Source organism: Urocitellus parryii, chromosome 2 (genome assembly GCF_045843805.1).
Source record: "Urocitellus parryii isolate mUroPar1 chromosome 2, mUroPar1.hap1, whole genome shotgun sequence".
NCBI classification, from domain to species: domain Eukaryota; kingdom Metazoa; phylum Chordata; class Mammalia; order Rodentia; family Sciuridae; genus Urocitellus; species Urocitellus parryii.
This window is the reverse complement of record NC_135532.1, coordinates 224786300-224812070: the sequence shown is the minus strand read 5'-3', so window position 1 is coordinate 224812070 and position 25771 is coordinate 224786300. Positions and strand designations below refer to the sequence as shown.

The window sequence follows — 25771 nt, the reverse complement described above, 5'->3', positions numbered from 1 at the left end:
GCTCCTGACCTCAGCTGTGGTTAATGATTTGATGGCATTACTGGGAGGTGGGACCTAGCTGAAGGGACCTGGTCCTTGGAGGTGTGGCCTTGGGGACTCTGTCCCTGGCCCCTTCCTCTGCTTCCTGGCTGCCACCAGCTGAGTGGCTTTCCTCCCCCTCACCTCAGGCCTGGAGCCATGGAGCCATCTGCCCATAGACAGGACCCTCTAAAACCCTGAGCCAGCCATCTGTCCCCTGAGTTGTTGTCTCAGGTACTTTGTCCCAGCCATGAAGAGCTGCTGCACACAGATGGAGGTTTGCCAGGAAGGCTCTGCAGCATGCCACCTAGCACTGTCCCCAGCCAGTGGGGACCCCTGCCTTGTGCTTGTCCACCCGCCCACTATGGTAACCCTTCCGGGCACCAGACATTCTGTTGGACGGCTTCCTCGGAGATTTCATGGAAAGGTCAGCATTTTCCCTAAAATCAATCTTGGAGAGGTAAGGGGACGCAGCAGAGAAGCACCAGGCTTTCCCCACCCCTGCACCTGCGCAGGCCACCCTGCCCTCCAGGGCCCCTCCAAAAGCGGCTCTGCTGAGAAGCATCTTGGGCCTCAGGCCTTCCCAGGCCCAGCCGCTGTCCCCGTCTGCTCCCCCACAGGGGAATTTGGGAACTGAAGAGCACAGCACTGGCGTGTGGTCTGCTCTCGGGCCCTGATGTGGGCATGTCACGAGGTGAAGTGTGGCCAACTGCCAGAAGCAGGACAGAGAGGAATGGAGGACACCTGGGGACTGGGAAGCTATGGTGCTGGGTGAGCAGCCTGGGCCAGCAGGGAGGCGGGTCTGGGTGTGGATGCCAGGCAAGCATTCTCTATCTGGGTGGCCCCTGCCCCAGCTCCCAGCCACTCCCCCGGGGTAATAGCCAGGGGCTCCAGCACCTCACAGCATTCACTGAGGCCCCCAGACTCAGCTCAGGCCCAGGGTCAGGCAAATGTCCTCTCCCCAGCCTGTCCCCTGAATTACCCACTTCCAACAGTCAGAAGAGCAGAGGCCCAGCATGGGCTTCTCCAGCAGAGGTCCAGGAATGAGCAGCCAGGAGGCCTGGGCCCTTAAGACCAGCCACCACGTGGGTGGCCAACTGGAGCACAGCATGGGGCCAGCCCACCAGGCATTCTGCCCTGTGGGAGGACCGGGCCAAGGCTCCTGCTAAGGGCAAGGGCAGCCTGAGGGAAGGTTCCAGCACCCTCACCTGGCCCTGGGGCTGCCCCACAGGCCCTGTCCACTCGGACCCTCCAAAGGGAAGCCACAGCCTGAGCCTCCACGCACTCCAGAGTGGCCCTGGTCTGTGGCTTGGTGTCTGTCATCACAGGGCACTGAAATGTGGCTTGTGCAGTGAGCTGGGCTCTGGAACAGCCCTGTGCATGGCTAGCAGGTGACCCCAAGTGCAGTGTGTATCCCCCACAGCCTCCAGAAGGGGCAGGGCTGCAGCCGCCTCCCAGACTCCTGGTGGGATTACTGAGCCCCCAGTGGTGAGGCACCCCAGCCCCAGCCCCCAGCAGCTGCAGGGCTGGACCTCAGCATAGGCCGAGTCTAGGGGACCATTTAAGGTCAAGGGTGGGGGCTACATGGGTCAGAAACTGCTGACCAGGGTATGACTGCAGCCCCTTCTGTCCCCAGGGCAGGGCTAGGGAGGAACTTGGATCGGGATGGTGGCCCTGGGGACAGTCACTCTCTAGCTGATTCTGGAGAAAACTGTGGGTGGGGCCCTTGTTCCTGGGTCCTGGCTCAGCCCTGGGGCTATGGGGCCCCGTGACCTTGGGGGCCTATCCAGGTCCTGCCCACCCCCTCAAACATTCCGTGGGACATGCTCTCCGGGGGCTGATCAGACTCCACAGTGGGTGACTTTATTTTTAGAAAAGGTGGCAGTGTTGCTCAGCCACACTGGTGGCATAGGCAGGTGCAGGCCAGTGAGGTACACGGGAGCAGGGAGATGGTGCCAGTGACCAGCCGGCTGGTGAGGCTGGCTGTGCACACTTGGCACGGGTGAGGAGGCGGGCGCCAGGGTGCTGCGTCCTGGAGGCAGCCTGCCCCGAGGCCTGACAGGGGGCTGGAGAGGCCAAGAGGGCCCCAGAGCCAGCAGAGCAGACCCACTGGGCCCGACTGTGTGGGCACAGCAGGTGGCAGGCAGGCCTCAGAAGCCCTTGTCGATGCTCAGGGTGCGGCGGGTGACGTGCTCCAGCTCCCCGGACACGTAGGAGGCCATGTTGATGCGGTAGTGCGCCAGCATCTTCAGCATCAGCCGCAGGCTCAGCCACCACTGTTCCCGCGGCATGCGGTGCCTGGGTCAGAGGCCAGGGTTGACCAGGGAGCTGGGCCCACCCCCCTGCCCTCCTCTCAAAGGCCACTGCCCCACGTGACATCTGGGGCTGGCACATGCAGAGGTCGGGTGCCAAGGCCTCAGCCTGACCAGCCTGCCCTCTCCCCCTCCCCACTCTGCTCTGTGCTGGATGTGAGGCCTGTACTCAGGACCTGGGTGGGAATGAGGCAGCTCACAGGGTCAGGGTTTACAGGGGCCATGCTGGCACACCTGCCCTAGGAAGGTCTGGCCCCAGTTCACCCTTCTCCATGTGGTTCTGGGGGACTCACTCGAAGTCAGTGTCTTTCTTGAGCTCGGTGACTGGGCTGAAGGCCACTGCCTTCTTCCGCAGGCCAATCACACAGGCTGAGTCTGGGGCATTGGCAAACACCCGTCCTGTGGACAAAGGCATGTGCTGGCCGCAGGCTGGGTGCAGCCGGGGCCTTTCCAAGGCCAAAGCCGGGCCTCAGGGCCCCCCACCTACCCTTGCGGTAAACAGCTCGCAGCTTCTCTGACATCCAGAGCATGGCCTTCACCCCCAGCTTGGTCCCATAGTTCCGGTCAAAGGGGGTTGGGGCACCACCCTGGAAACAGACAAGGTGCTGGCCAGGCGGGAGAAGAGACTCCACGCAGATGGGTTCCCAGGTGGCACACGCCTCAACACATCCAGGCCACCATGCCCCACTGAGCCTGACCACCCCAGCCTCCTGCCTCTGCATTGTCCACACCTGTGCCCACTGCCTGGAGGGCCTCAAAGTCCAGCCCAGGAGCTGGCAGTGGGTGGCCCCCACGCCTCACATCCACAGGCCTGAGGGCCACCGTGAAGTGGAGGGGATGCCAGTGTCCCCTGGGAGCCCCAGCCCTGCACAGAGCAGTTGCAGGAATGGGGTTCCCCACACCTGACCCCTCCCCCCCGCCCCCCCCCCCCCCCCGCACAGACCTGCTGCAGGTGGCCCAGGACGTTGGTCCTGCAGTCGAAGACGCCCTTGCCCTCGGAGGAGTAGAGGTTGTAGAGGAACTCCGTGGTGTAGTGCTCGTGGCACTTCTCATTCCTGGAGGGGCACAGGGCGGCCGTCGGTCCTGCCAGCCCCACCCTGTCCACAGCCCCCCAGGCGGGTACCCAGAGCCCTGGGGCAGCTCACCGTAGCACCAGGCCCCTCTGGATGTCCGTCTTCATCTTCTCTGTCATGTGTTCCACGTTGGCCTGGGGAGGAGGACAGGGATGGGCCCAGGGTGGGGTGGAGATATTGCAGACCAGCCCGTGGGCAGGGGTCAGCAGGGCCTGGGTGCCCCCGGTGGAAAGTGAGGCCCCTCCTGGGGCCGGCATCTCAGGAGGGCCTGGGTGGACCCCTGGCACTCTGCAGCCACAGTGGGCAGGCTCACCTTCAGGTCGTGGATGTTGAAAGGGTCTTCGAAGACGTAGGCAGCATCAGCGCCCACAGCAATGCCCGTCACGGTGGCCAGGTAGCCACAGTAGCCCCCCATGGTCTCCACAATGAACACGCGGCGCTTGGTCCCTGAGGCCGACTGTTTGATGCGATCACAGCTCTGGGGGATCAAAGGGATTGTTGGGGTCTGTGTCCTCACCCTCCCTGGTGGGCCACAGGCTGCCACACTGCAGGGACCCTAGGGACAGGGACCAGGAGGCAGCAGCTCATGCTCAGGGTGTCCACAGCACCTCACCACAGCCAGGCGGGGGCAGGCTGGGCGGCCTGCCACCTGGTCTACACAGAATCAGGGACTGGCAGCTGGGACAAGTTGACACTCAAGGGACAGTGGACAGTGGCTTGGGGACATTTCTGGTTGTGCCAGGAAGGCAGTGTCACCAGCATCCTGTGGGTAGGGTTAGGGATGTGGCATCAGACTCCCAGGGTTGGGCCAGGGTCACAATCTGCCACTCGGGGTCGCGCTAGAAACAGGTGGGATAGTGATAATGCGATGCTTAATGCCAACCACGAGGAGTTCGGAGTTCGAAAAGGAGATTGGTCAGGCGCTGGGCCACACGCCTGATTCTGGGTGACTCGGGAGGCTGAGGCAGGAGGATGGAAAGTTCAAAGCCTCAGCAACTTAGTGAGGCCCTAAGCAACTCAGCAAGACAAAGGGCTGAGAACATGGCTCAGTGGGTAAGTGCTCCTGGGTTCAATCCCTGGTCCCAAAAAAGAAAGGAAGGGAAAATTCAAGGGAAAAAAATGTTTAAAAGGAGACAGGACATTACTGGAAGTTTCTTGGGGTCTGGGCCAAGGTGTAGCCCAGGTGTGCATCAAGAGCCAATGGGAGGTGCCCTGTGTAGGGCCTGAGGGCGAGGTCCCACCCCCAGGGGCACGGGGAGCTGGGGCTGGGCAGCAGAGCACTGGCGCGCATGCCCAGCGCCCGGCAGCCCACACCATGAGGGCGGTGAGGAGGGCCAGCGCAGGTCCGCAGTGGAGGGGCGTCACCCCCAGGAGGGGCACAGTGGGCAGGACCCCGGGACCCAGCCCCCGCACCTCCATGGCGGCGTTGACGGCCGTGTCGGAGCCCAGGCTGAAGTCCGTGCCGGGCACGTTGTTGCTGATGGTGGCGGGGATGACGCACATGACGATGCACAGCTCCTCATAGCGCCCGCGCGCCTCCACCAGCTGCAGCACCCCCTCATAGGCCTGCAGGCGAGGCGGGAGGGGGAGAGGGGCGCTCTGCGTGCGGGCTCACCCTCCTCCCTGACCTGCCTGACCTGCCTGACCTAAGGCCAGGAAGGCCGGGGCCTCTGCAGTCTCCCATTGCCTGGCCTCATCCTGCGGCAGCTTCCAGGGGAGCCGCATTCCGCTGAGGAGCTGCCCAGCCCACATCCACCCGCTGCTGGCTTATCATTCAGGGACGTCTGAGGACACCTCGCATGCTCCCCAGGCTCCCCTCTCCTCCTCGCCAGCCCAGGGCCGTCTGAACTGTGGAAGCCCCAGCCCCGACCCCACAGTGAGCACCCTGACCCTCCCACCACCAGCGAGGTGACCTGAGGCCGCACTTCCACCAGGTGTGTGGGCAGGGCTACTCAAGTGGCCTGAAACAGGGGAGCCCCACTCAGGACTCTGGGCAGGGCAGCCCTTACCTCAAAGCCCCCGATGACCAGCAGGGCATGGATGTTGTAGGTGCGGAGATTCTCCACAATGGCCTCCAGGTGGGCCTTGGGCAGGGTCCTGCAGGAGATGCCATGTGGACATGTGCGTCCAAGGACTCATGTCCACACTGACCCCAGAAAGCTCATGCCTCGGCCATCCCAGAGTCCATGATCAGTCACTGAAACGCCCCTCCCTGAGACAGTGAGCTCCGTGCAGGGACAGAGATGTGGAAGGTGGCCACGAGTGGCCTGGGCACCCGTTTATCATCCTGAGACCACCAGACCCTGGGATGGAGACCACAGCCACAACTGGCAGGCCTGGTGATAAGGCCAGGAAAGGCCAGACCCCAGAAAGAGGCACAGGCGCCCCTGCTCCAGCCCACTCCCACGCAGCGCCCACTGCAGCTCCTCTGCACAGCCAGCCACGGCTGAGCTCAGGCCAGGAGGCCCCGGCCCAGTCAGCTCGGCTGACCCAGAGCTGCTAACGGGGCTGGCTCCTAGGACTGCAGGGCTGGTGTCCTCTGTGACCCTGGAGACTGTCCCTGGCTCTCCCCTCCCACTGCCCAGTGCTGGCAGCTCACCTCTTGGTCCCCAGCATAGAGCCACCGCGTCCCAGCCAGCCAGCCACATCATGCCAGCCCACTTCTTGCACCTGGCAGGTGGGGGGGTGGGGTACAGGTTCAGGGGAATGGAGTCTCCCAGCTCCTTCTCAGCAAGGCAGGCTTGTGCCCAGGAACAAAGGCCATGCCACACTGACCACTGCCACACAGCCAGGGTGGGATCTCCAGGCCTGGCTGGCAAGGCTAAGTGGACACAGTCCCTCAGCTTCAACCCGACAGTTGGCCCCTGTACTGGGCCACTCTGAGGTTTGCATGTCAAGAGCTCCCCAAGTCCGTCTAAGTAATTGAGGGGTGGGCCACAAAGGACCAAAGGGCAAACAAGACCCAACTACAGCAGGTGCAGTGCTGGGCCCCAGCCCCCGCCCTCAGAAACACACCCACCTGGCCCTTGGCCAGGCCTTCAAAGCCGTCATGCACCACGTACACCGTGTGGCCATGGGAAATGCCAGTCCGCACCGCAGAGCGCACAGCTGCGTTCATGCCGGCTGCCGGGGCCCCCACATTCAGGATGGCCAGGGAGAAGTTGGTCTGCAGAGAGAGGAGACAGGACCGGAGCATGAGACACAAAGCTGGACAGGGAGTGAGCGAAGGCAAGCGCTGTCCACTCCGCCAGCTCCCCTGGAGCAGCACACACGCTGAGAAAGACCCCAGGAGACGCGGTACAACCAGCACATACTGCAGTCCCCAGCAAGGGGAGTGGCCGCTGGCACCCAGCAGGGCTCCTGGGGCAGCATCGGGGCGTAAGCAGAGGTAAGGTTGCAGGCAACGCCCCATTCTCAGGGCAGGGCCAAGGGGTGTGGGGAAGGGGGCTGCAGCCGTCCTGCCCCCCAGCAGCCACTCTGAGTGAGTGACCAGCTCCACTGGCTGCTGCAGTCAACCCTACACACCCGAAATGCAAGTAGGGGGTCCGTGTTACACACAGCACACCTGTACCGCCCTCCCGCGCCACCTCTGCATCCAGCATGCACCTAGCACCTCAGTATACCTGGCTCTGCAGCAGCCAGCTCCTAAGGGCAGCATGGCCCGACTGTGGTTCCTGCCACCGAGCCAGCCTGCTGCCCCCAGAAGGGGTCACGCACCAGCCAGGTCCCGGGAGGGGCAGAGAGACCACATAGCTCCACCAGACATGCCGTGGGCACCAGGAGGCTGCAGGAGCACTGGAGGGATGGCTGAGGTGGGACAGTGGGCACCCTGGCCAGGCTGCACAGCCTCTGGAGCCCACCCAGCCTCTGGCACCAATGTGGCCACCTCCAAGAGGCCTATGAGCCAGAACCCACTGTGAAGTGTGTGGGTGGCCCCTCCTTGATCCTGGGACAAAGAAATTAGCCCTTTGTCACCCTGAGTCTGTAACACCCCTTAACCTGAGGCTCTCTGCCTGCTGGTGCTGTCCTCTCAGTGTTCCATCATGGGCTACTTCGTGCCCTGTGCCAAGTGACAAGAACCAGCCCACTCTGCAGTGGGGTCCCTGGACTCTGCACTGTGGCCCAGGCTTGGCTGTGGGACCTACTGGTCCAACTGGCACCTGTGCCCACAAGCAGAGCCAAACCTAAGGGCTCCACAGGTCAGCTTGGCCAGCCCCAGCTTGCAGACCCCAGGCTGCAGGGCGGGGAGGCACGCAGCAAGTGGGCTGAGGGCCTCTGAAGCAACATGGCCGGCTCTGCTCCCTCGCCTCACCTTCTCCTTGGAGAGCTTCTGGTGGGCGAGCAGTTTGTAAATGTTCCAATTGTTCTCGAAGCTCCTGGAAGGAAGCAGGTCATGCAGCTCAGCCCCAGCCACGCCACCACGCAGTGCAGGGCACGGCTCCGCCCGGCAAAACTGGTCAGGCACACGCCCTGGGGCTCTGCGGGGACCCCGGCACAGCCACAAGGCAGCCAGACTGCGCAGTGTGGCTTCCCGGTGTCACACTCCGGCTGGTGCCTTTGACAGCAGGCTCAGTCCCCAGCACACACAGGGTCGTGACCAGCAAAGCATCCAGCCTGTGCAGCCCCAGCAGGAGCAGGAGCGCAGCAAGGGGCCGTCAGAGCTGCCCAGGCAGAGTGGCTGGGACGCCTGCAGGAGGGGGGCATTCACACGGCCAAGGACCGGAGTCCACACAGCTGCTGGCCTTCGCCGTCCCATCAGCCCACCCGCCATGATGTACTAAACCAGCTGGAACCTCTCTGCATTGGGTGCTACCCACCCCAGGTCTGCCCTTCAGCAATGCTACGCATGTCCAACAGGTTCTGTCCTGGCCACAGAGGCCCACGTCCACCCCAGCCAGCTTCTTCACTGCAGACCCAGTGCCCCCAAGCTCCCCCAGCTAGGCTCCCTGAAGAATGCTGAGGGGACCCCAGGTGAGCGCCCGCAGAGCCCACCTCTGCAGCCGAGCACAGCCCACGCCGGCCCCAACCGTGGGCCGAGCAGGCAGCGCCCTCACCTGCCACGGAGCTGGATGGCCTCGTCAAACCTCCGGTCATCCATGGCTTTCTGCACTTCCTTTGTCTTAAAGAAGCAAAAGCACAGGCTGTCGGAGGCCCTGCGCGCCCTCACGGCCACAGCCCACCCCGTGGCTCCCGCAGGGGAGATCCACCCACCACCCTCTCCCAGCCCTAGTCCTGAAGGTCCCTCAGCAGGGGCCAAAATCGCAGCCATGGGAGCTCCCCTGGTGCCTGACCCGGCCACCTGTCCTCCCCCCGCAGAGGCAGCCCAGGCCTTGCACTGCCTCAGACCCCAGGGTCCTGGGCCAGAGCCCTGGGAACGGAGCCCCAGACCCATGACCACCTGCGGCCCTCCCTTCCCTGCAGGTCCCAGGGCAGGGCGGGTCTCAATCCTGACCTCACAGCCCCTCAGCCTCACCTCCCACCCCCTCCTGGATCCCTGCTCCAGCCATAGCAGTGTCCCCCATTGGACCTGTACCCACCATTCCACTGCCTCCCTGCTCCTCCTCGCCCCTCCCTGCTCCTCCTCAGTCCCTGTCCCTCCCATTCTAAACCAAACACACGTCCCACTGGGCTTCTAAGGTCAGCCCAAGCCACTGAGAGACTTTGGCTCCTCACGACCCCCAGGTCCCCTGCAGCTGGCGCCCCTCTTGGGCTGTCTCACCTGGGCTGTGCCCACACCCCTCCCCCACCACCGTGGCCCTCCCTCATGAGGCCCGTGCTGCACTGGGGGGACAGCATGGCAGAGCCACCCCACCCGACACACCAGCAATGTCGGAGGAGGGCAGGGCAGTGCAGGGCAGGGCAGGTGGCACCGGCCTGAGGGCGGCGTTATGCAGGGAGGGGCTGGTACTCACCACCTGCACACACTCCATGAGGGGCAGCCGCACGGGCTGGTTCCCCGAGAGGCTGACCACGCAGGCTGGCGTGTCGGGCGTGGCCTCCAGCAGCGCCATCACGGCCTCCACGCCCATCTTGCTGCTCTGTGCAGAGAGGGGTGCTCAGGCTGACGCAGCCCACCTTCACGGCAGCTCCCCTGCCCATCTGCTCTGCCCAGCCCGCATGGCTGCCCTCTGCAGACGCACACACCTCAGCTTCAGCCCCACTCGGCCAGCATCCACAACAGCTGCCGGCCACCACTTCACAGGCCTCCCACAGTCCTGCCAGGAGGGCCTGGCCTGGCCCCGAGGGCAGCAGGGGAGGGCTGGAGGCATCTCCAGGTGCCTCCCCCAGAGAACTCCTTGAGCCCACCGTCCTGCTGCGGTGCATGGGGACTACAATGTCCACAGCTGCCCGCTGGGGCCAGCCCCGTGTGCAGGTCCTGGCACAGCCAAGGAGCGCCAGCCAGGCGATGCAGGGCCCAAGCAGGCACCAGCTTCTCCATGACCACAGGTGGCAGGTCCCCCTGGGCAGTTACAGGCACTGGGAGGCGGCCAGTTAGCCTCCTGGGCTCCTGCGCTTCTTGACAGCAAGGTCCACCTGTCATTACTCTGGACTGTCTTTTCCAGGACATTAGGGGACAGTCCCAGAAAAGCAATGGTGGCTGCCTCAGGAGCAGCTGGCAGGCCACGGCTGAGATTCAGGTTCCCACTACATGGAGGTGTCACCTGGTGCTCCTCATGTCACCCGGTGGAGACACAGGCTCAGGACCAGCCCAGAAGCATGGAGACTCTGGGGGCGGCCACAGATGTGAGTGATGCACTGTCCTTTGTCTGACCCAGTGTCTTCCACCAGTGTCCACACACAGGCCAGCTAGTCTGTGACCTCCAGATAGGGAGGGACCCCTGCATCTCCCTATTCTTGGTGCTGCACCCCCCACCAAGCTGGGTGGTGGCTGGCTTGGCCCCAGTCCCAGGCCCCTTGTGGGGTCTTGGATGTGCACCTGGTGCATTGTGTAGGGGGCAGCGGAGGCCTGGCCAGGTCAGTGAGACCCCTTCAAGGGTCAGTGAGTGCCATCCAGGTCTTTGGCAGGCCCAGGCGGAGCCCACACACGGACATTTTTCTGGGAAGGCTCAGAGCAGCACTGGGCCAGGCCACAGCACCATGCCGTCTCGAACCAGCCTAGGTCTCGTCTGCCTGGTCCCCTGCCAGGGTGACCAGCCCTCACGTGCAGGCTCTTTGCCACCCATGGGCCTTCCTGGCCCCAGGCCTGGCTCCACTCGACTCCAGCATGACTCCTCAGAGGAGGAGCTGAGACTCGGCTGTAATCAGCACCACTGACAGCAAACCCAGAGAGCCCAGAACTGCCAGGAGGCCACCAGTCAGGCCCCTCTCTGCTCACCCCCCGCTCCCCCCACCCCCAGGAACCTGCCCACAGCCACCAAGGGGGTCTGCAGCCCCGACTACCAACGTGTGCAGTGCAGAGGGCACTGGCAAGGAGACACAGGCAGGGTGGGATCTCGTGGACCCCAGGCCCAAGTTCTGCAGGACAGGGAGCTGAGCCTTCACCCCAGGGAGGACCGGCAGCAGAGAGACGCTGACCGCACGCCCAGCACGTCACCGTCACGTGCACACCACTCACCCCACACCTGGGCAACCGCTCACCCAGCCAGGGCGACGCCCACCTACCAGGACACGGTCGAAGGCTGAGGGTGTCCCTCCTCGCTGCACATGGCCCAGCACGGTCACTCGTGTGTCAAAGCCCAGCCTCTGGACCACCAGCTGGTTGTGGGGAGAGATGGGGGGCCATGGGCTCCTGTGCCACCCGCTGCCCTCCGCTCCACCGGCCTGGCCTGGAGCTCACCCCTGCCCAGCCTCAGAGCCTGCAGGGCAGCCAGGAGGCTTGCGTCTGAGCTGGGGGTCATGTGAGTGTGCACAGGTGAGATTTCCCAGGTGTGCATGTGGGTGTGTACAGAAGTTCGAGTGCACTTTCATGGGACGTGCTGGCACACCGCAGCCCTGGACTTGTGGCCTTGGGCATGGGGACAGAGGAATCCACAGCAGGTGGGCCCCTGGTACAGTGCAAGGGGACATGGTCACCCAGTAGGAGCCCAAGGAGGGGGCACAAGGGCCAGGACCATGCTCCAACAAGGGGAGCCCAGGGCAGGGGTCATAGGAAGGCTCCTCCTCATGGGGCAGGGGTGTCCAGCTGCGGATCCAGCGTGGGGCAAGGGGCACCCTGTCCCTGAGGTGGAGCTGGGCTGTCCCTGGGGTGCTGGGGGCCCAGCCCTGAAGAGAGCTCGTCCTGGATGACGACTGGAACCCAGAGAACGGGGGCTTCCAACAGAGAGGGACAGTGCCCAGGGTCAGGCCAGGGCTTCTCGGGGAGAGCCCAGGCTGCCATCCTGACCTGGCATCACCAGGGACGAGGATGCCTAGGAGGAAGCCAGTCCAGGCCCAGACAGCTGTCCCCACAGAGCGAGGGCGGGGACCCAGTGAGAGCCCTGGAGGAGTGCAGACGCAGGAGCACTCTGCCCTGTGACCCGTCCCCACCCTCCCCTCCCCATGGCCGGGCCCACCCCAGGGCTTCCGCACACTCACGTCCTTCACATAGCTGGACGAGATGGGCTTCCCGTTGCGGTCGATGGCGCCCTCCGCAATGATGATGATGTTCAGCCGGGACCCCCGGCTCCGAGTCTGAGTCAGAGACACCCCAGGCTTCACCCACTGGCAAAGCCACCGAACATGGCCCTGGCCCCTGGAGCCGCCCTGGGGTCTAGGTCCTGGACCAGGACACGGTACTCTCAACCCCTGTGAGCCAGGGCAGACCCTCCCCCAGCTCTGCAGGACCTGAAAGGAGGCCTAGGGTGCAGAGGGAAAGCTGAGTCAGGGCCCACAGACCCCAGCACCCTCCTGGGGGGAGGGAACACGGGGCAGGAGGCGGGGCGGGGGAGGGGGACCCCAGCACCTCCTGCGGGGAGGGACATGGGGCGGAGGTGGGGTGGGGAAGGACCTGGGGCCAGGGCCACAGCACATGCTACAGGTGAGGCCTTCTAGTCCCAGGGCCTGGGCAGGGCCATCTGCAAGGAGGGCAGAGGAACCCATAGGAACAGTGCCCTCCCCAGTCCCTGAGCCAGATCCCCGGTGGCTAGCCTGGGACACTCAGGTCCCCTCTAAGCCTGTGTTCTCATCCTTAGATGGGTGACCTCATAGAGCTGACCACCAGACAGGGCTCCCTGGACACTGCACCCTGAAGCCACTGGGCAGGCCAAAGATGGCACATGGGGCCCGCGCTGCCCCTAACACCCCACACCAAGCCTTGCTGCATGGGACAGTGACAGTGCTTATGGTCACACAGCTCCCTGACAATTCAAAGTGCTCTGTGCTCCTTCTCTCCTCAGTGATGTCCTGTGATTTGCTCTGACCTGTGAACCCCCAGGCCCACAGGGGCCCCCAGAGCCTCAGACATGGAGACAGGTCGGAGCAGCTCATGGGCGGCCTGGGTGCAGTCAGCTGGGGTCGAAGGTGGGAGGGCTGCCCGGAGGAGGCAGTGCTGGTACAGGGGGCTCAGAGGGGACAGGGATGCGGGCAGATCCAAGAGCCGGGGCCTCCCTCTCTCTCCCTTAAGGCTCGGGTAGTGGGCAAGGCGAGAAACACCTGCACTCGGGGGAACAGGTGCCCACGAGAGGCCCAGGTGCCTCCTCCCAGGCAGGAGGCTGCAGAGCCCAGATCCAGGCCACTGAGCCAAGTGAGCAGAGGAGCTGTGGTCACAAGGGCCAGCTCTGTCCTCACTGCAGCCAGCCTGGAGGGCTCCACCCAGGGGGGGCACGGCCTCACCCACGGGCTCTGCCTCCACTGAGGAAGGTTCGAGAACAGACCATGACCTTCAGCGGCTGCACAGTCGGAGGGAGGAGGAGCCACAGTGAACGGGGGTGAAGCCACCACACTCACGTGGGGACTGGACCTGTGCCAGCCCCAGGCCAGCCAGCTGCTCCTGAGCTGTGAGCCTGCCCCCGGCCCCCCGCAGAACACAGACCCTCTGGACTCCGGAAACCAGAGCCAAAGCCAGAACCTCCGTGCCCCTGGGCCCACCTGCTCCACCAGGCCTGGGCAGAAGCTGCAGGAGGGGCTCCGTGGCCTTCCACCCACCATGCGCCCCAGCCTGACTAGAGTCAGCTATCCCAGCGGGGGGCCTTGAGGGTCTGCAGGACAGAGTCGCCCATGCTATCCAGAACCCCCTCCAGCAGGAGCTCAGGGCTGATGCCTGGCACCCTGCTCCAGCCCTCCCAGGAGGCCTCGCCTCCCTGCCCTCTCCTGCTCCCACTCTGGCCATGGGCACTGCTGGCCATTCATCCCCCTGGCTCAGAACCCACCGACAGGGGCCTGGCTGCCCTCAGCAGGGAGAACAGGCCTGGGATGAGGGGCCAGCCCCAGCCCCTCGCCACCCTGAGCCTGCCACCTGGGTGACTGCGCTGCACCCTGCACCCGCATCCTCAGCTTCAGTGGCTCAGACCCATGATCGCTGTCCCAGGAAGCCAGGTCACCACGTGCCCTGCTGACCACACAGAGCCGAGCCCAGGACAGCGGCCAGGGTGCCCCTCTCTGCAGCCCTTGCCCACCAGGGGCAGGACCACAGGTGCACGCAGGTGACCACACGCCAGAGGGGCCGACAGCTGCTGTTGAACCAGTAGGACACGATGGACAGCCACAGAATCAGAGGACACTCCCCAGGGTCCCCTGAGGACAAGCTACTCAGAGCCATCGAGGGTCTGCAGCGGGGCCCTCAGCCTCTCACCTCGCCCAGCCTCTCGCACATGAAGTTCTCCCAGCCATCCTCAGGGGGCGACTCGGGGATGAACAGCCAGTCGGCCCCCGAGGCCAGCGCCGACACGAGAGCCAGGTACCTGCGGGAGTAGGTCCAGCCGTCTTTTCCTGTCCCCCCTGCCCCAGCGCTCGTAGCTCACAGCCTTCCATGAGCACTATGGCATGCCAGACGCCACGGAAGGTGCCGCGCCCACCCCCGCTGTCCCCGCCCCACCCAGCTGGCCAGGACAGCCCTCCTCACCCGCAGTGCCGCCCCATCACCTCCAGCACGAAGGTCCTCTGGTGGCTGTGGAGACGGAAGGGGCAGTGTGTCAGGGCCGCAGAGCTGTGCCAGGCTGACTGGCCCACGTACAGGGGCACAGGCAAAAGAGACTGCCCTGCCCCCATCCCCAGGGCTAGAGACACCCCGGGCTCCCCAACAGCCTCCGTCCAGTTGTCCGATGTGCACTAAGGTCAAAGGCCACTTGCCAAGCCAGGGTCTGGCTGTCCCCGACATGACCCCAAGGAGCCCCTGCAGGTGCCACGACCCCCAAGGGCAGCAGCCACTGGGGCTGGGCCACGTTGCTGAGGCCCCAGATCCACCTGGCAGGGTAGGAACCCGACCCCCAGCTCCTCGGCTGACCCCTGCCGACTCCTGCTGTCTCCAGGAGGCCAGCCTTACCCGGAGGGGCAGGGAGGCCGGGAGCCGACTAGCTGGTGGGGCTCACTCACCTCTGAGCGGTGGTGGTGATGGCGTCGATGACCTCCATGATGCGGTGCAGGGCTGAGTCGGTGCCGATGGTCATGTCCGTGCCGCAGAAGTCGTTGTCTATGGAGCCGACCAGCCCGGCGATGTTCAGGTGTGAGTAGGTCTGGGCTGTGTGCTCCGAGATCTTACCTGGGCCAGGAGTAGCGGGAAGACCTGGCTGAGTCTGCCCGGCTACAGCCGGTTCCCTTGGCCACCATGAGGGGTGACGGGGCTGTCTGCACCGGGTGGTGCCCACCACACTCCACCCAACACCCTGTGGTAAGGAACGGCCATGCCCACACTCCAGGGCCCCCAAGTGGCACAGGCGAGGCTCCAAGAGGCTACTTTCTAGGCAGCAACCTGGGACACTGCGTCTAATGTCACCCTAATTCTAACCGCATTTCTGCCAACTGTGGCAGCCTGTCACCATGGCCAGAACCTCTCGGGAGCCGATCATCACACACTGCCATGAAGCCCAGGCCGTGCTGGAGCGCCAGCCAGCACTGCCCGGCTCCTGGATGCCAGGTCACCTCAGGTCGCTCTGACCCCTCACCACCAGCCGCCGCGGCCCTACATCTGGAACCACCTAGGGTCGTCCTGCCTTGGTGGCAGCCAGGCCACGGGCTCCTGCGCAGACCCACCTTCCCCCACCAGCTCCTCCAGCAGGCTGCCCCACTCGCTGCGGAAGATGTTGGCGCCCGTGAGGCTGCCGTCACCCCCGATGACGCACAGGTTGGTGATGCCCCGCTGGACCAGGTTGTAGGCTGCTGCCAGGCGTCCCTCCCGCGTGGTGAAGGCCTTGCAGCGGGCGCTGCCGATGACCGTGCCGCCCTGCAGAGGAGAGCAGCACCTCAAGTGGGCTGGCAGGTGGTGGAGGTCCCCAGGGGCACCAGAGGGACCAGAGTACTGGGCAGCAAGTCCAGGGACATCTCCAAGCCTGGACAGGGTCCCCACATCCCAGGCCTTTCTCAAGCAGGAGGGGACAGAGCATGATGGGTCTGGAAACTGGAAGCACCGCACATGCTAGCACACACTTGCACACGCTCGCACACACTCGCACACACACAGTGCATTGCTGCAGGGAGCCGGCCAGGCCCACGAGGAACAGACCTCGGCAGCCCCCGCTGGCAGCTTTGGCCTGCCCCCCACCTCAGGGCCCCAGCCCTGGCACACAGCTGCAGTGCACAGCACTCCGGGGCCAGGTGCCCCTGCCCACGTGGCTGTGGGGACCCCACACCCATCCCCCTCTGCGTTACTCCTGAGGCCTTCCGGGCTGCGTCCGTGCCCTGCAGCAGCACCCCCCAGTCTGCACCAGGGCCTCCTGTCCAGACCCCTGTCCTGGGCCTGGACTCCAGCCAGACTCCTGGCAGCACCACACAACCAGGAGGCCCGGGCAGCCTGGAGTGGGCACCTGCAGGATGGGGTGAGTACACCCACGTGCTCAACGTGCTCACGGGGCAGGAAAGGCCGCCCGGCCACAAGCCTCACCAGCTGGATGATGTTGGAGACGCTGAGCCAGTTGGCGGGCTTGATGTTCTCACCTCCTTCCACGAGGCCCTCGTAGCCCTAAAACCAGAGTGGGACGGGCATGAGACCAGGGTGGCACAGCAGCCAACAGCACCCTCATCTGGGAGACGGGAGCTGGTCATGGCCAAAACCTCACCAGCAGGAAGCAGGCCCAAGGGTCCCCACCTCAAGGCCCAGCCACCCCAAGGGCCTCGGGTAACGAAGGTGGGACTATGTGCATGTGGCTCCGAACCCCGTCTACACAGCCAGGGAGTCGGTTCAGTGCAGAGAACATTCACTTGGCAAAGGCTCATGGAGCAGGAGCCCACGTGGTGCGCATTCCCAACGCCAAGCACTCGTCACTGCACCCAGAGGGGCACAGAGGAGACCAGCACCCAGAGGTCCCCGGGGAGCCCACCGCCCCACCTCCTGGGGGCACAGATTAGACCTGCCAGGAGTGGACGTGGTAGGAAGGCCTGCAGAGGGCCTCTGCCTGCTGCCCCGCCCCGTCCTCCCCTCCTAGTGGGCCAGCAGTAGGGGCGGTGGAGACCAGGCTGCTGAGGAGTCCCAGAGATGTGCTCCAGGTGTCTGAGAAGGTCCTCGTGAGTCTGGGAACGTGTGGGCAGACGTGGGGCAGGTTCCGTGGTGCCCCGAGTGTCCCTCGACCCCCAGTGAGGACGACCCGGGCTCCAGCTCCCCACAGCACTGGGGGCACCAGTCCTGCACCCGCTGGCCGCGGACCAGCCCTCAGAGGAGATCCAACTTGCATTTCCCTGACGGCGTCTGCCACTGGCCGTCTGGACAGACGAGTGCCAAGCACAGTCTGCCCACGGCCACCCTTCTCTGTCTGCAGGAGTCCTGCGTACGGGCTGGACGCAGCGTGTAGGCTTCACAGTGTACCGGGTGAGAGGGCAGGCCTCCCCGTGACCCCCAGGCCCTGACCCAGGGTGACGCAGCCCCCCGCAGCCCCGCCTCGGGTGCCCAGCTCAGCCGTGGCTTCTGCTCCTCCTGGCTTTTCCAGACGGGTGACGAGGCCAAGGGGTGGGAGGTAGTGCTCCCTGGGGAGCAGTTCACACCCGGGGCACAGTGATGGTTCGGCTCAGGACACAGAGGGTCACCACGGGCAAGAGCAGAGAGCTGGCGCCACCCCTGAAGTCCACGTGGGCCAGGCCAGCCAGTGGGCACTTGCCCACCCTGCCATGGCCTGACACACATGGTTCTCGGGGGCACCCCATGCTCCGCGGGCCCACAGCAACCTTCCTGGCTCAGGCCAGGCGGCCCGGCCATGTGTGTGAAAAGCAAGGCCAGGCCCTGCCCAGGACGCTGCTGCAGGCACAGACCTGCTGAGCCGGGTCAGGCAGAGCCAGTGCAGGGCCACAGCCTGGCCCCCGCCCCGTGGGGAGGAACACGCTGGCAGGCCCTGCAGACCCCAAGGCAGCCAGGAGGGCCTCCTACCCCTGCCCCCCAGATGTCTCTGCCCAGAGAGGGCGCCCCTTCTCAGGCCCCACTCACTCCCCACTCCCCAGCCCTCCCCTACCCTGCAGGTCCGGCCCCAGGCAGCCTCTGAATTAGCTCCTGTCCCTAAACCCCGGAGAGGAAGGAGTCAGACCTCTCACTTAATAGAAGAAACTGAGGGTCCAGGAGGTGAAGAGACTTGCACACAGACTTGAACCCAGCCTCCCTGCCTGGAGCCATGTGTCCTCAGGGTATGGGCCACAGCGCCCAGCTTCTTGGATTCCTAGGACTCAGATCTGCTTCTGAAGCCACTGTAGGACATGCAGGCTCCAGGCCCCATTTTGGCCTGCCCCTCACTGTCCCTCCTCCCACTCACTGTGTGTTCATTCATCAGACACCCTGTGGACCAGAGGGGTGGGCCTGCCATAGCTGGGGCCAGGAGCAAGGCCACAGTGGCACACGCCTGTGATCCCAGTGGCTTGGGAGGCTGAGACAGGAGGATCGGGAGTTCAAAGCCAGCCTCAGCAACTCAATGAGACCCTGTCTCTACATAAAATACAAAAAAGGGATGAGGATGTGGCTCCAAGGTGAAGCACCCCTGGGTTCAATTCCCAGTACAAAAAAAAAAAAAAAAAAAATAGAGGGCAGAGATTGGGGCGGGGCCCTGGGAGAGGGCAGGCTGGGCTTGGCTACATTGTGTGTAAACAGTGAAAACAAAATAACCACAGGTGACATCAAACCACAGGACAGCGAGGGAATTCCAGAGATCTGTAAGAACGAGCAGGGAGGGAGGGAGGGAGGGACAGGGCATGTGTGCGTGCAGGGGCGGTGTGTGTGTGTGTGTGTGTGTGTGTGTGTGTGTGTGTGTGTCCATCCCTGCACCAGAGCACCCGCTGCAGGATCAGCCCCAAACCCAGGACAGGGCTGGGAGGTGAGACACAGGAACATCCCACAGTTAGTGACAGAACAAACAAGGACGTTGCTTGGTTTCACCCTCCAGGGCCTGTCTGTGCTGGTCACTGGGCAGGGTCACAGGGCCTCAGAAGGGGACTGAGGCAGCCTCACAGCAGGAAAGCACTCCCCTGGGCAGGGCCAGGCCTGCAGGCTGAACAAAGACCAACAATGCCAGCTCCCCTGCTCCTCCAACTCCCCGGGAGGACCCCTGGCAGCCTGCTGAGCCTGGAGTGGGCTGGTTCCTGGGTACCAGGAGGCCACCAACCTCGGGCAAGTCTCCTTCCTGCAGATGCCTTGACCAGGCCCCTACTTCCTGCCTCACACTGCCCTCACCCTGTACCAGGGGCAGCCCCCACCACCACAGCCCAGTCCACCTGAGGGCTTCCAAGGTGACCACATACAGCAGGCCGCAGTCCACACCGCAGAGGCCCTGCTTCCCCAGGCCACACCTGGCCACCCTGCTTCCCCAGGCACACCTGGCCACCCTGCTTCCCGGGGACACCTGGCCACCCTGCTTCCCCGGGCACACCTGGCCACCCTGCTTTCCGGGGACACCTGGCCACCCTGCTTCCCCAGGCACACCTGGCCACCCTGCTTCCCAGGGACACCTGGCCACCCTGCTTCCCCGGGGACACCTGGGCCACCCTGCTTCCCCAGGGACACCTGGCCACCCTGCTTCCCCAGGCCACACCTGGCCACCCTGCTTCCCCAGGCACACCTGGCCACCCTGCTTCCCGGGGACACCTGGCCACCCTGCTTCCCCGGGCACACCTGGCCACCCTGCTTCCCGGGGACACCTGGCCACCCTGCTTCCCCAGGCACACCTGGCCACCCTGCTTCCCAGGGACACCTGGCCACCCTGCTTCCCCGGGGACACCTGGGCCACCCTGCTTCCCCGGGGACACCTGGCCACCCTGCTTCCCCAGGGACACCTGGGCCACCCTGCTTCCCCAGGGACACCTGGGCCACCCTGCTTCCCCAGGGACACCTGGGCCATCCTGCTTCCCCGGGGACACTTGGCCACCCTGCTTCCCTGGGGACACCTGGGCCACCCTGCTTCCCCGGGCACACCTGGGCCACCCTGCTTCCCCGGGCACACCTGGCCACCCTGCTTCCCCGGGCACACCTGGGCCACCCTGCTTCCCAGGGACACCTGGCCACCCTGCTTCCCCGGGGACACCTGAGCCACCCTGCTTCCCCGGGGACACCTGGCCACCCTGCTTCCCCGGGCACACCTCGCCACCCTGCTTCCCCAGGGACACCTGGGCCACCCTGCTTCCCCAGGGACACCTGGGCCATCCTGCTTCCCCGGGCACACCTGGGCCACCCTGCTTCCCCGGGGACACTTGGCCACCCTGCTTCCCCGGGCACACCAGGGCCACCCTGCTTCCCCAGGGACACCTGGGCCACCCTGCTTCCCTGGGCACACTTGGCCACCCTGCTTCCCCGGGGACACTTGGCCACCCTGCTTCCCCGGGGACACCTGGCCACCCTGCTTCCCCGGGGACACTTGGCCACCCTGCTTCCCCGGGCACACCTGGGCCACCCTGCTTCCCCGGGCACACCAGGGCCACCCTGCTTCCCCGGGGACACCTGGCCACCCTGCACCTGTGCACATGCCCTACCTCGTAGATGAGGAAGACTTTGGCGCCCACGTAGATGCCCATGCGCGTCACGGCCCTGACGGCAGCATTCATACCTGTGAGGGAGTCGGGGCGAAGCGCATCAGCCCAGCCTCCAGGACACTGGAGACCCTGGCCCACGAAATGAGACCAGCCTGGGGCTGGCTTCAGAACCCTGGAGTGACACAAGGGAACCCCCACGGAGCAGTAGGCCGGGGACAGCTGCTCAAGGGTCGCTGGCCTCCGTCCACCTGCTGTGTCCCCAACCTCTGCAGTCCTAACCTTGGCGACAAGATTGGCCCACAGATCCAGGCGCTGACCACGAGGACCCAAGGATGAAAGGGCAGGGTCCCCTGCTGTACAGTCTCAGGCCAGGACACGGGCAGAATGCCCTCAGAAGCACCCATGGATGCACCCCTCCTTCCTGTCCCCTAGCGGGCTCCCAGGACTGCCTCCACGTTCCCTCTGCTCTGGAGTCCCTCTGGGGAGGTGGCCTGGGCCAGGTGGAGCACGCAGCACACAGGAGGCCTCTGCGGTTCGCCTCAAGGCGGCCCAGACCCACAGCACAGCGGGGCAGGCGAGCTGCAGTCGCACAGCTGGATGGCGCTGCTCTCCCCCAAGGAGCCTCTGCCCCTCTCCTTACCCGCCGGGCACACATGCACACCCAGACGCCCGTCCCAGGCCTCAGGAAAGCTGTGCCCGGGGGAAGCCATGTCCCAGCCTCTAGAGGCCTGAGGTTCTTCTCTGCTGGGTGCCCTTCTAAAGCTCCAGGAGGTCCCTCGAAGGGAGTGGGTCTGCACTGTGACCCCAGGAGGACCCATGGCCCTACCCCGGGGCCCCAGAGGTCCCAGCTTGGCTTGAGGGCTTGGAGGACTGAGTAGTTCTGAGACGATGCCCCCCAGGCCTCTAGGAAGCCCCCTGGGCAGAGCTTCACACTGCCTGCTCCCTGTCCATGGCCCCCCGCGGCACACTGGCCACCATCCTGGGTGAGATGAGAAACCCATTCCTGGGGGAGAGCAAGCCCCTGGCCAGCAGACTCACCTGGACACCCCACTCACATACCCAAGGCACAGCAAGCAGCCCTCTCCAGACCCAGCAGACACCGGTGCCAGGGCTGCTGGTGGAGGGGCACCCGGACATCAGGGTGGGCAGAGCCCAGGGGCCAGCGGGCACTCCCAGCTTCCACACTTGCCAGACACATCAACTGTCTCAAAGCCCACGATGACAGAAGTGGGGTCGCCAAGGTTAAAGAGGGGGTACAGCAAGCACCCCAAAACCCAGAAAGCCATGCACCCCAGCAGACGGGAGCACTGTCTGAGGAGATCAATGCCTGGAGTCAGGGCCAAGGCTGGGCAGGGGGCTGCAGGTTCCCCCTGCCCTCTGCCCTCACTGAGCAGGGGACACAAGGGAGAGGAGGTCATCCAGAGCCCTCACCAGCCCCAGAGAGAGGTCCAGACCCTCCTCTGCTCAGACAGGACGAGGGGGCTGGAGCGAGGCAGAGGCCAGTCCCACTGCCCAGTGCAAATCTCTCTCAGGTAACCCCAGCTCCAGGGGGACCCGTGCACTCTGGCCAGGCCAGCCTGGTGTCAGCAGCTCACTGGTCAGCCTAGTGGGCTCCCAAGAAGCCCACTAGGGACAGCAAAGTGCCCGGGCTAGGGTAAAGTGTGACCGTACCCCTGGCTTGCAGTGACTTCAGGACACTGCGAAATAAACCCTCATGACACCCAGAGGCAACAGCAGCCAAAACCAGACTGTGTTCCACACTCGGGAGAGGAGCAGGCAGCCACATGGTGTGCGGCTCATCTCAGGCTGGGCCAGGGCTGCTGCCATGGAGCCGGCCACCTGAGGGCGAGGGATCCCTAACCCTCAAAGAAGCTGGCTCTTCAAAGGCCTACTTAGCCAGGAGTGGTGGCACACGACCATAGTCCCAGTGGCTCAGGAGGCTGAGGCAGGAGGATGGCAACTTCAAGGCCAACCTCAGCTATTTAGCAAGGCCCTAAGCAACTTAGCGGGACCCTATCTCAAAATAAAAGAAAGAGCTGGGGATGTGGGTCTGTGGTTAAGCACCCTGGGTTCAACCCATGGAGGGGGATAAAAAAAAAACACGCGTATTTAACTCCCTTTAACCTGCTTTTGGGCAGCAGACTGCCCCCCACCCCCGTCAGAAGGGCAGGCAGGAGCCGCCTCGGCCGACAAGCAGCCCCCTCTCTGCTCCAAGGACTGAGCTTGCATTTGCTCCTAAAGCGGCTTCACCACGGCTATGTCCAGGGAAAACAAGGTCCCGTACAAGGTAGGGATCCTGGGATGAGGCCACGGAGTCCCGGTTGGTCAGCAGGCCAGCCAGAGCAGGTTGCCCAAACTCTAGGCACAGCACGTGAAGAGAGACGGGCAGGGCAGGACACTCAATCCGCACTGACCAACAGAGAAGGCAGCGCCCCAGCACTGGGCATGGGCTAGAAGGGCCTGGGAAGGAGAGGTGCCAGGGCAAAGCGGCAGCGGGGTCGGGCGGGCGGGCCGGGTGTGCCTGCTCCCCAAGTCTTCCCTTACTCTGCACAGACAGACACCCTGGGCAACCGCCGTCCCGAGGCTGCCGCCTCCTGGCCCACAGGAAGGGAGAGACCACAGCTGCCGAGGACAGGACTTCCTGGCTGGCTGGAAGAAGCCTGGCAGGCCTCTTCCCCTTTAAAATAAGGAAAACCCTCGGCTGGAGGGAAGTGCCTGGTCAGGTCACAGAGCCACTGAGCTCAGAGCGGCCAGGACTCAGGCCCTGCCCCGACAAGGCACTCACTGCTGGCACATCCTGCACACCCAGATGGCTCTGGGTCCCATTCTCCAGCAGCCGAGAGCCCAGCGCTGACACAGGGCACACTGGGAACGTGGAGCCTGGCCACCGTCTAGGGCAGGTCACAGGAGCAGTGCTGAGCGGGGGGTGGGGGCCTCAGGACAGATGGCTTTTCAGGATTTACAAAGCAAAAGGCGCTGCTCTGCCCAGATGCCAGCTGCTGCCCCTCATCCAGTGATCTCTGTCCACTGCCCTGCATTAGCCCCAAGCTCTGAACCGGGGGAGCCTGCAGCAAAGTCCCCCTCACTGCCAGCCCAACCAGAAAGACAGGTCCCCAGGCCGTAAGTCAGAGACCAGAGCCCACCTAAGAGGAGCAAGGCTTCCGGGGCTTGGGAACACACTTGCCGGGAAACTGGCAGGGTCAGCTTGCAGGGGCTCTGACGGGCGCAATGCCCTACGACCAAGAGCACTGCCCCACCAGGTGAGGCACCGAGCAGCACGCGCAGGGCAGCGGACGTGTGCAGGCGGCTTTGCCCTACTCCTGCTGGGCCGGGGGACCTTGGTCTCAGGGTCCTTCACCAGCATCACAAACCCCATGTCTGCACTCTCAGCCCTGAGGATGGCCCAGCCATCAGGTCCCTCCTGAGGAAAGGTGCAGGGATGGGCACCCCCAGGGGCCCTGCACGCCCACCAGCTGGCCTTACTGCAGGCCAGCTCCATGGAGACCTCCTGGGCTTGAGGGACCCTGAGGCTCCAGGGAGGACTGGGGGCTTCACCAGGCTCAGGGAGAAAGTGCCTCTCTGACAGGTAGGTAAGTCCAGCCGTTCCACAGTGCGTCTGTCCACTGCCCTCTGGGCCTTTCCCACTGCTGACCTTCACGGGATGATGCTTCTCGAGGGCCCCTCCAAGCTCACGGTCTCCTCACCCAGGAAGCCACCACTGCCCAGGAGCAAACACCCTCATGTCACAGGCAGAAGGGCACACTGACCGGCAGCCTGGGCCAGGCCCCAAGCTCCACCTGAACCCCCTGTCTGTCTCATCAGCAAGACTTCCACCTTCCTGGACTAGGTCCTGATAGAACTGTTTTCTCCCCTCTTCCCCAGCTCCTGGTGGGGGATCAGCCATCAGGACTGTGCATCAGGGAGGGCGTGTGGGTCTGCCCCTTCGGAACTCTCCAGAAGGAAACAGACCAGGCCCACTGCAGCCCCTCCCAGCCCACCACCTCCTTAAGGCCTCTCCTCTCTCCTGAGGACTAGGATGGGTGGTGTTGCCAAGTGGCTGTGTTCCACAGGGGACACACTGGCCACTTAGACAACTGGAAACCAGAAGTCAGAGCAGGACCAGTCTACCAGGAGAGGGACTGAGGGACACAGACATCCCCCTCTACCCCAGGCCAAGAGTAGGGTGCACGAACCGAGCCCTCCCAGGCCAGGCGGACACTACAGACCCTGGGCACCATCTGGGGCCTGTCTGAAACCCAGCAGGTGAGAAGAGGACTTGGATAAGAAGCATCCCAAAGCCCCCAAAGCTCCCCTCGGGACAGCTGCCCTCTTCCCCAGCCAGGCCCCAAGTCAAAGGGCACGGGGAGGAGCGGGGAGGAACCAGGAGGTGGAGGTGCTGTCAGGGTGGCAGCCCGCGAAGGCAGCTGGGAGCGGAGCGGCTGGGGAACACTGGTTCCCGCTCCTTTCAGGCTCCAGGCTGGGCTGGGTCCCACTGCCCACTCAAAGACCACCGCTCCACGTGGCTTCTGGGAGACCCAGGTCTTGACACGTGTTGCCCAGAAGAGGCGCTGAGGGCCAGTGGCTACCGGGGGCCAAGGCCACTGCTCTGCGATCCACCCACGGGTCCCGGCCCGGCCGTCTGCGCGGACACACCCCGGGGGACAGAGTGGACCGGGGCGGGCGAGGGCGGGGCTCCAGGAGGCCCGTGGCCCGCGGCACGTACGCGGGCGACCCAGAGCGCGTCGGGGCGGAGTCCAGGGACAGGGACCCAGAGGCGGGCGCCCGGAGCGGAGGCCAAGCTGGCCCAGTGTCCCCAGACCCCAGGGCGAGGGGGGGGCGCTCCGGGGGAGCCCGGAGAGGGTGGGCACCCCGCTTCCCCCGCCACAGGCCCTTGCTCCGCCGCCCACCTTGCGCGTCGCCGCCGCTGGTCAGCACACCGATGGCCTTGCCGGCCCCCGACATCCGCAACTTCTCCAGGTCCACGGTGGCCATGGCGGCGGCCGCCGAGACGCAGGACCCGCGCTCCGCTCCCGCCTGGCTCTGCGTGCCCGGTCGCTGTAGCCGGGTCCCCGCCCCGCGCCGCCCGCGCCAGTGTGCCCGCCCCGCCCCGGCCCCGCCCCCAGCGCCACGTCTGAGTGACAGGCGCGGGGACGCGGCTGCCCAGTTTCTGCAGGTGGGGCGACGGGATTGGGCCCGGAGCGCGGCAACCGGGGAACCGGCCCGCGCAGGGACCCAGCGCGCCGCTCTCCGGAAGTGCCTGTCCGATCCCGGAGTGCTCTGGCGCGCCCTCGGTGCCTGACCACACAGCAGCTGGGGTCAGGGTCCCACCATGGCCCGATGGGC

The 25771-nt window shown here is 64.9% G+C and overlaps 1 protein-coding gene across 1 annotated transcript; it reads right to left on the bottom strand.

The window, feature by feature from the left end:
- Window positions 1-1860: 1860 nt before the first annotated feature.
- Pfkl (phosphofructokinase, liver type) lies at window positions 1861-25502 on the bottom strand. The gene is made up of 22 exons (XM_026410064.2): window positions 25336-25502; window positions 20429-20502; window positions 16377-16454; window positions 15530-15719; window positions 14873-15038; window positions 14403-14447; window positions 14133-14241; window positions 11939-12034; window positions 11027-11119; window positions 9316-9441; window positions 8458-8522; window positions 7716-7779; window positions 6423-6569; window positions 6003-6073; window positions 5413-5500; window positions 4817-4969; window positions 3717-3881; window positions 3476-3537; window positions 3274-3385; window positions 2818-2917; window positions 2624-2729; window positions 1861-2316 (listed from the first exon to the last, which is right to left on the bottom strand). The coding sequence occupies exons 1-22, from the start codon at window positions 25418-25420 to the stop codon at window positions 2169-2171; spliced, it is 2343 nt and encodes a 780-aa protein (XP_026265849.1). The 5' UTR covers window positions 25421-25502; the 3' UTR covers window positions 1861-2168.
- Between the last annotated feature and the right edge of the window lie 269 nt (window positions 25503-25771).

Bases quoted from the DNA above. Each gene is read 5' to 3' on its own strand.
- Pfkl (XM_026410064.2), bottom strand. From the start codon at position 25,420: ATGGCCACCGTGGACCTGGAGAAGTTGCGGATGTCGGGGGCCGGCAAG. The intron at 16,455-20,428 runs GTAGGGCATGTG...CTCTGGTTTTAG, and splicing joins AAGTCTTCCTCATCTACGAG to GGCTACGAGGGCCTCGTGGA. The intron at 2,918-3,273 runs GTCTGTGCGGGG...GTCTGTTTCCAG, and splicing joins TCCTGGGCCACCTGCAGCAG to GGTGGTGCCCCAACCCCCTT.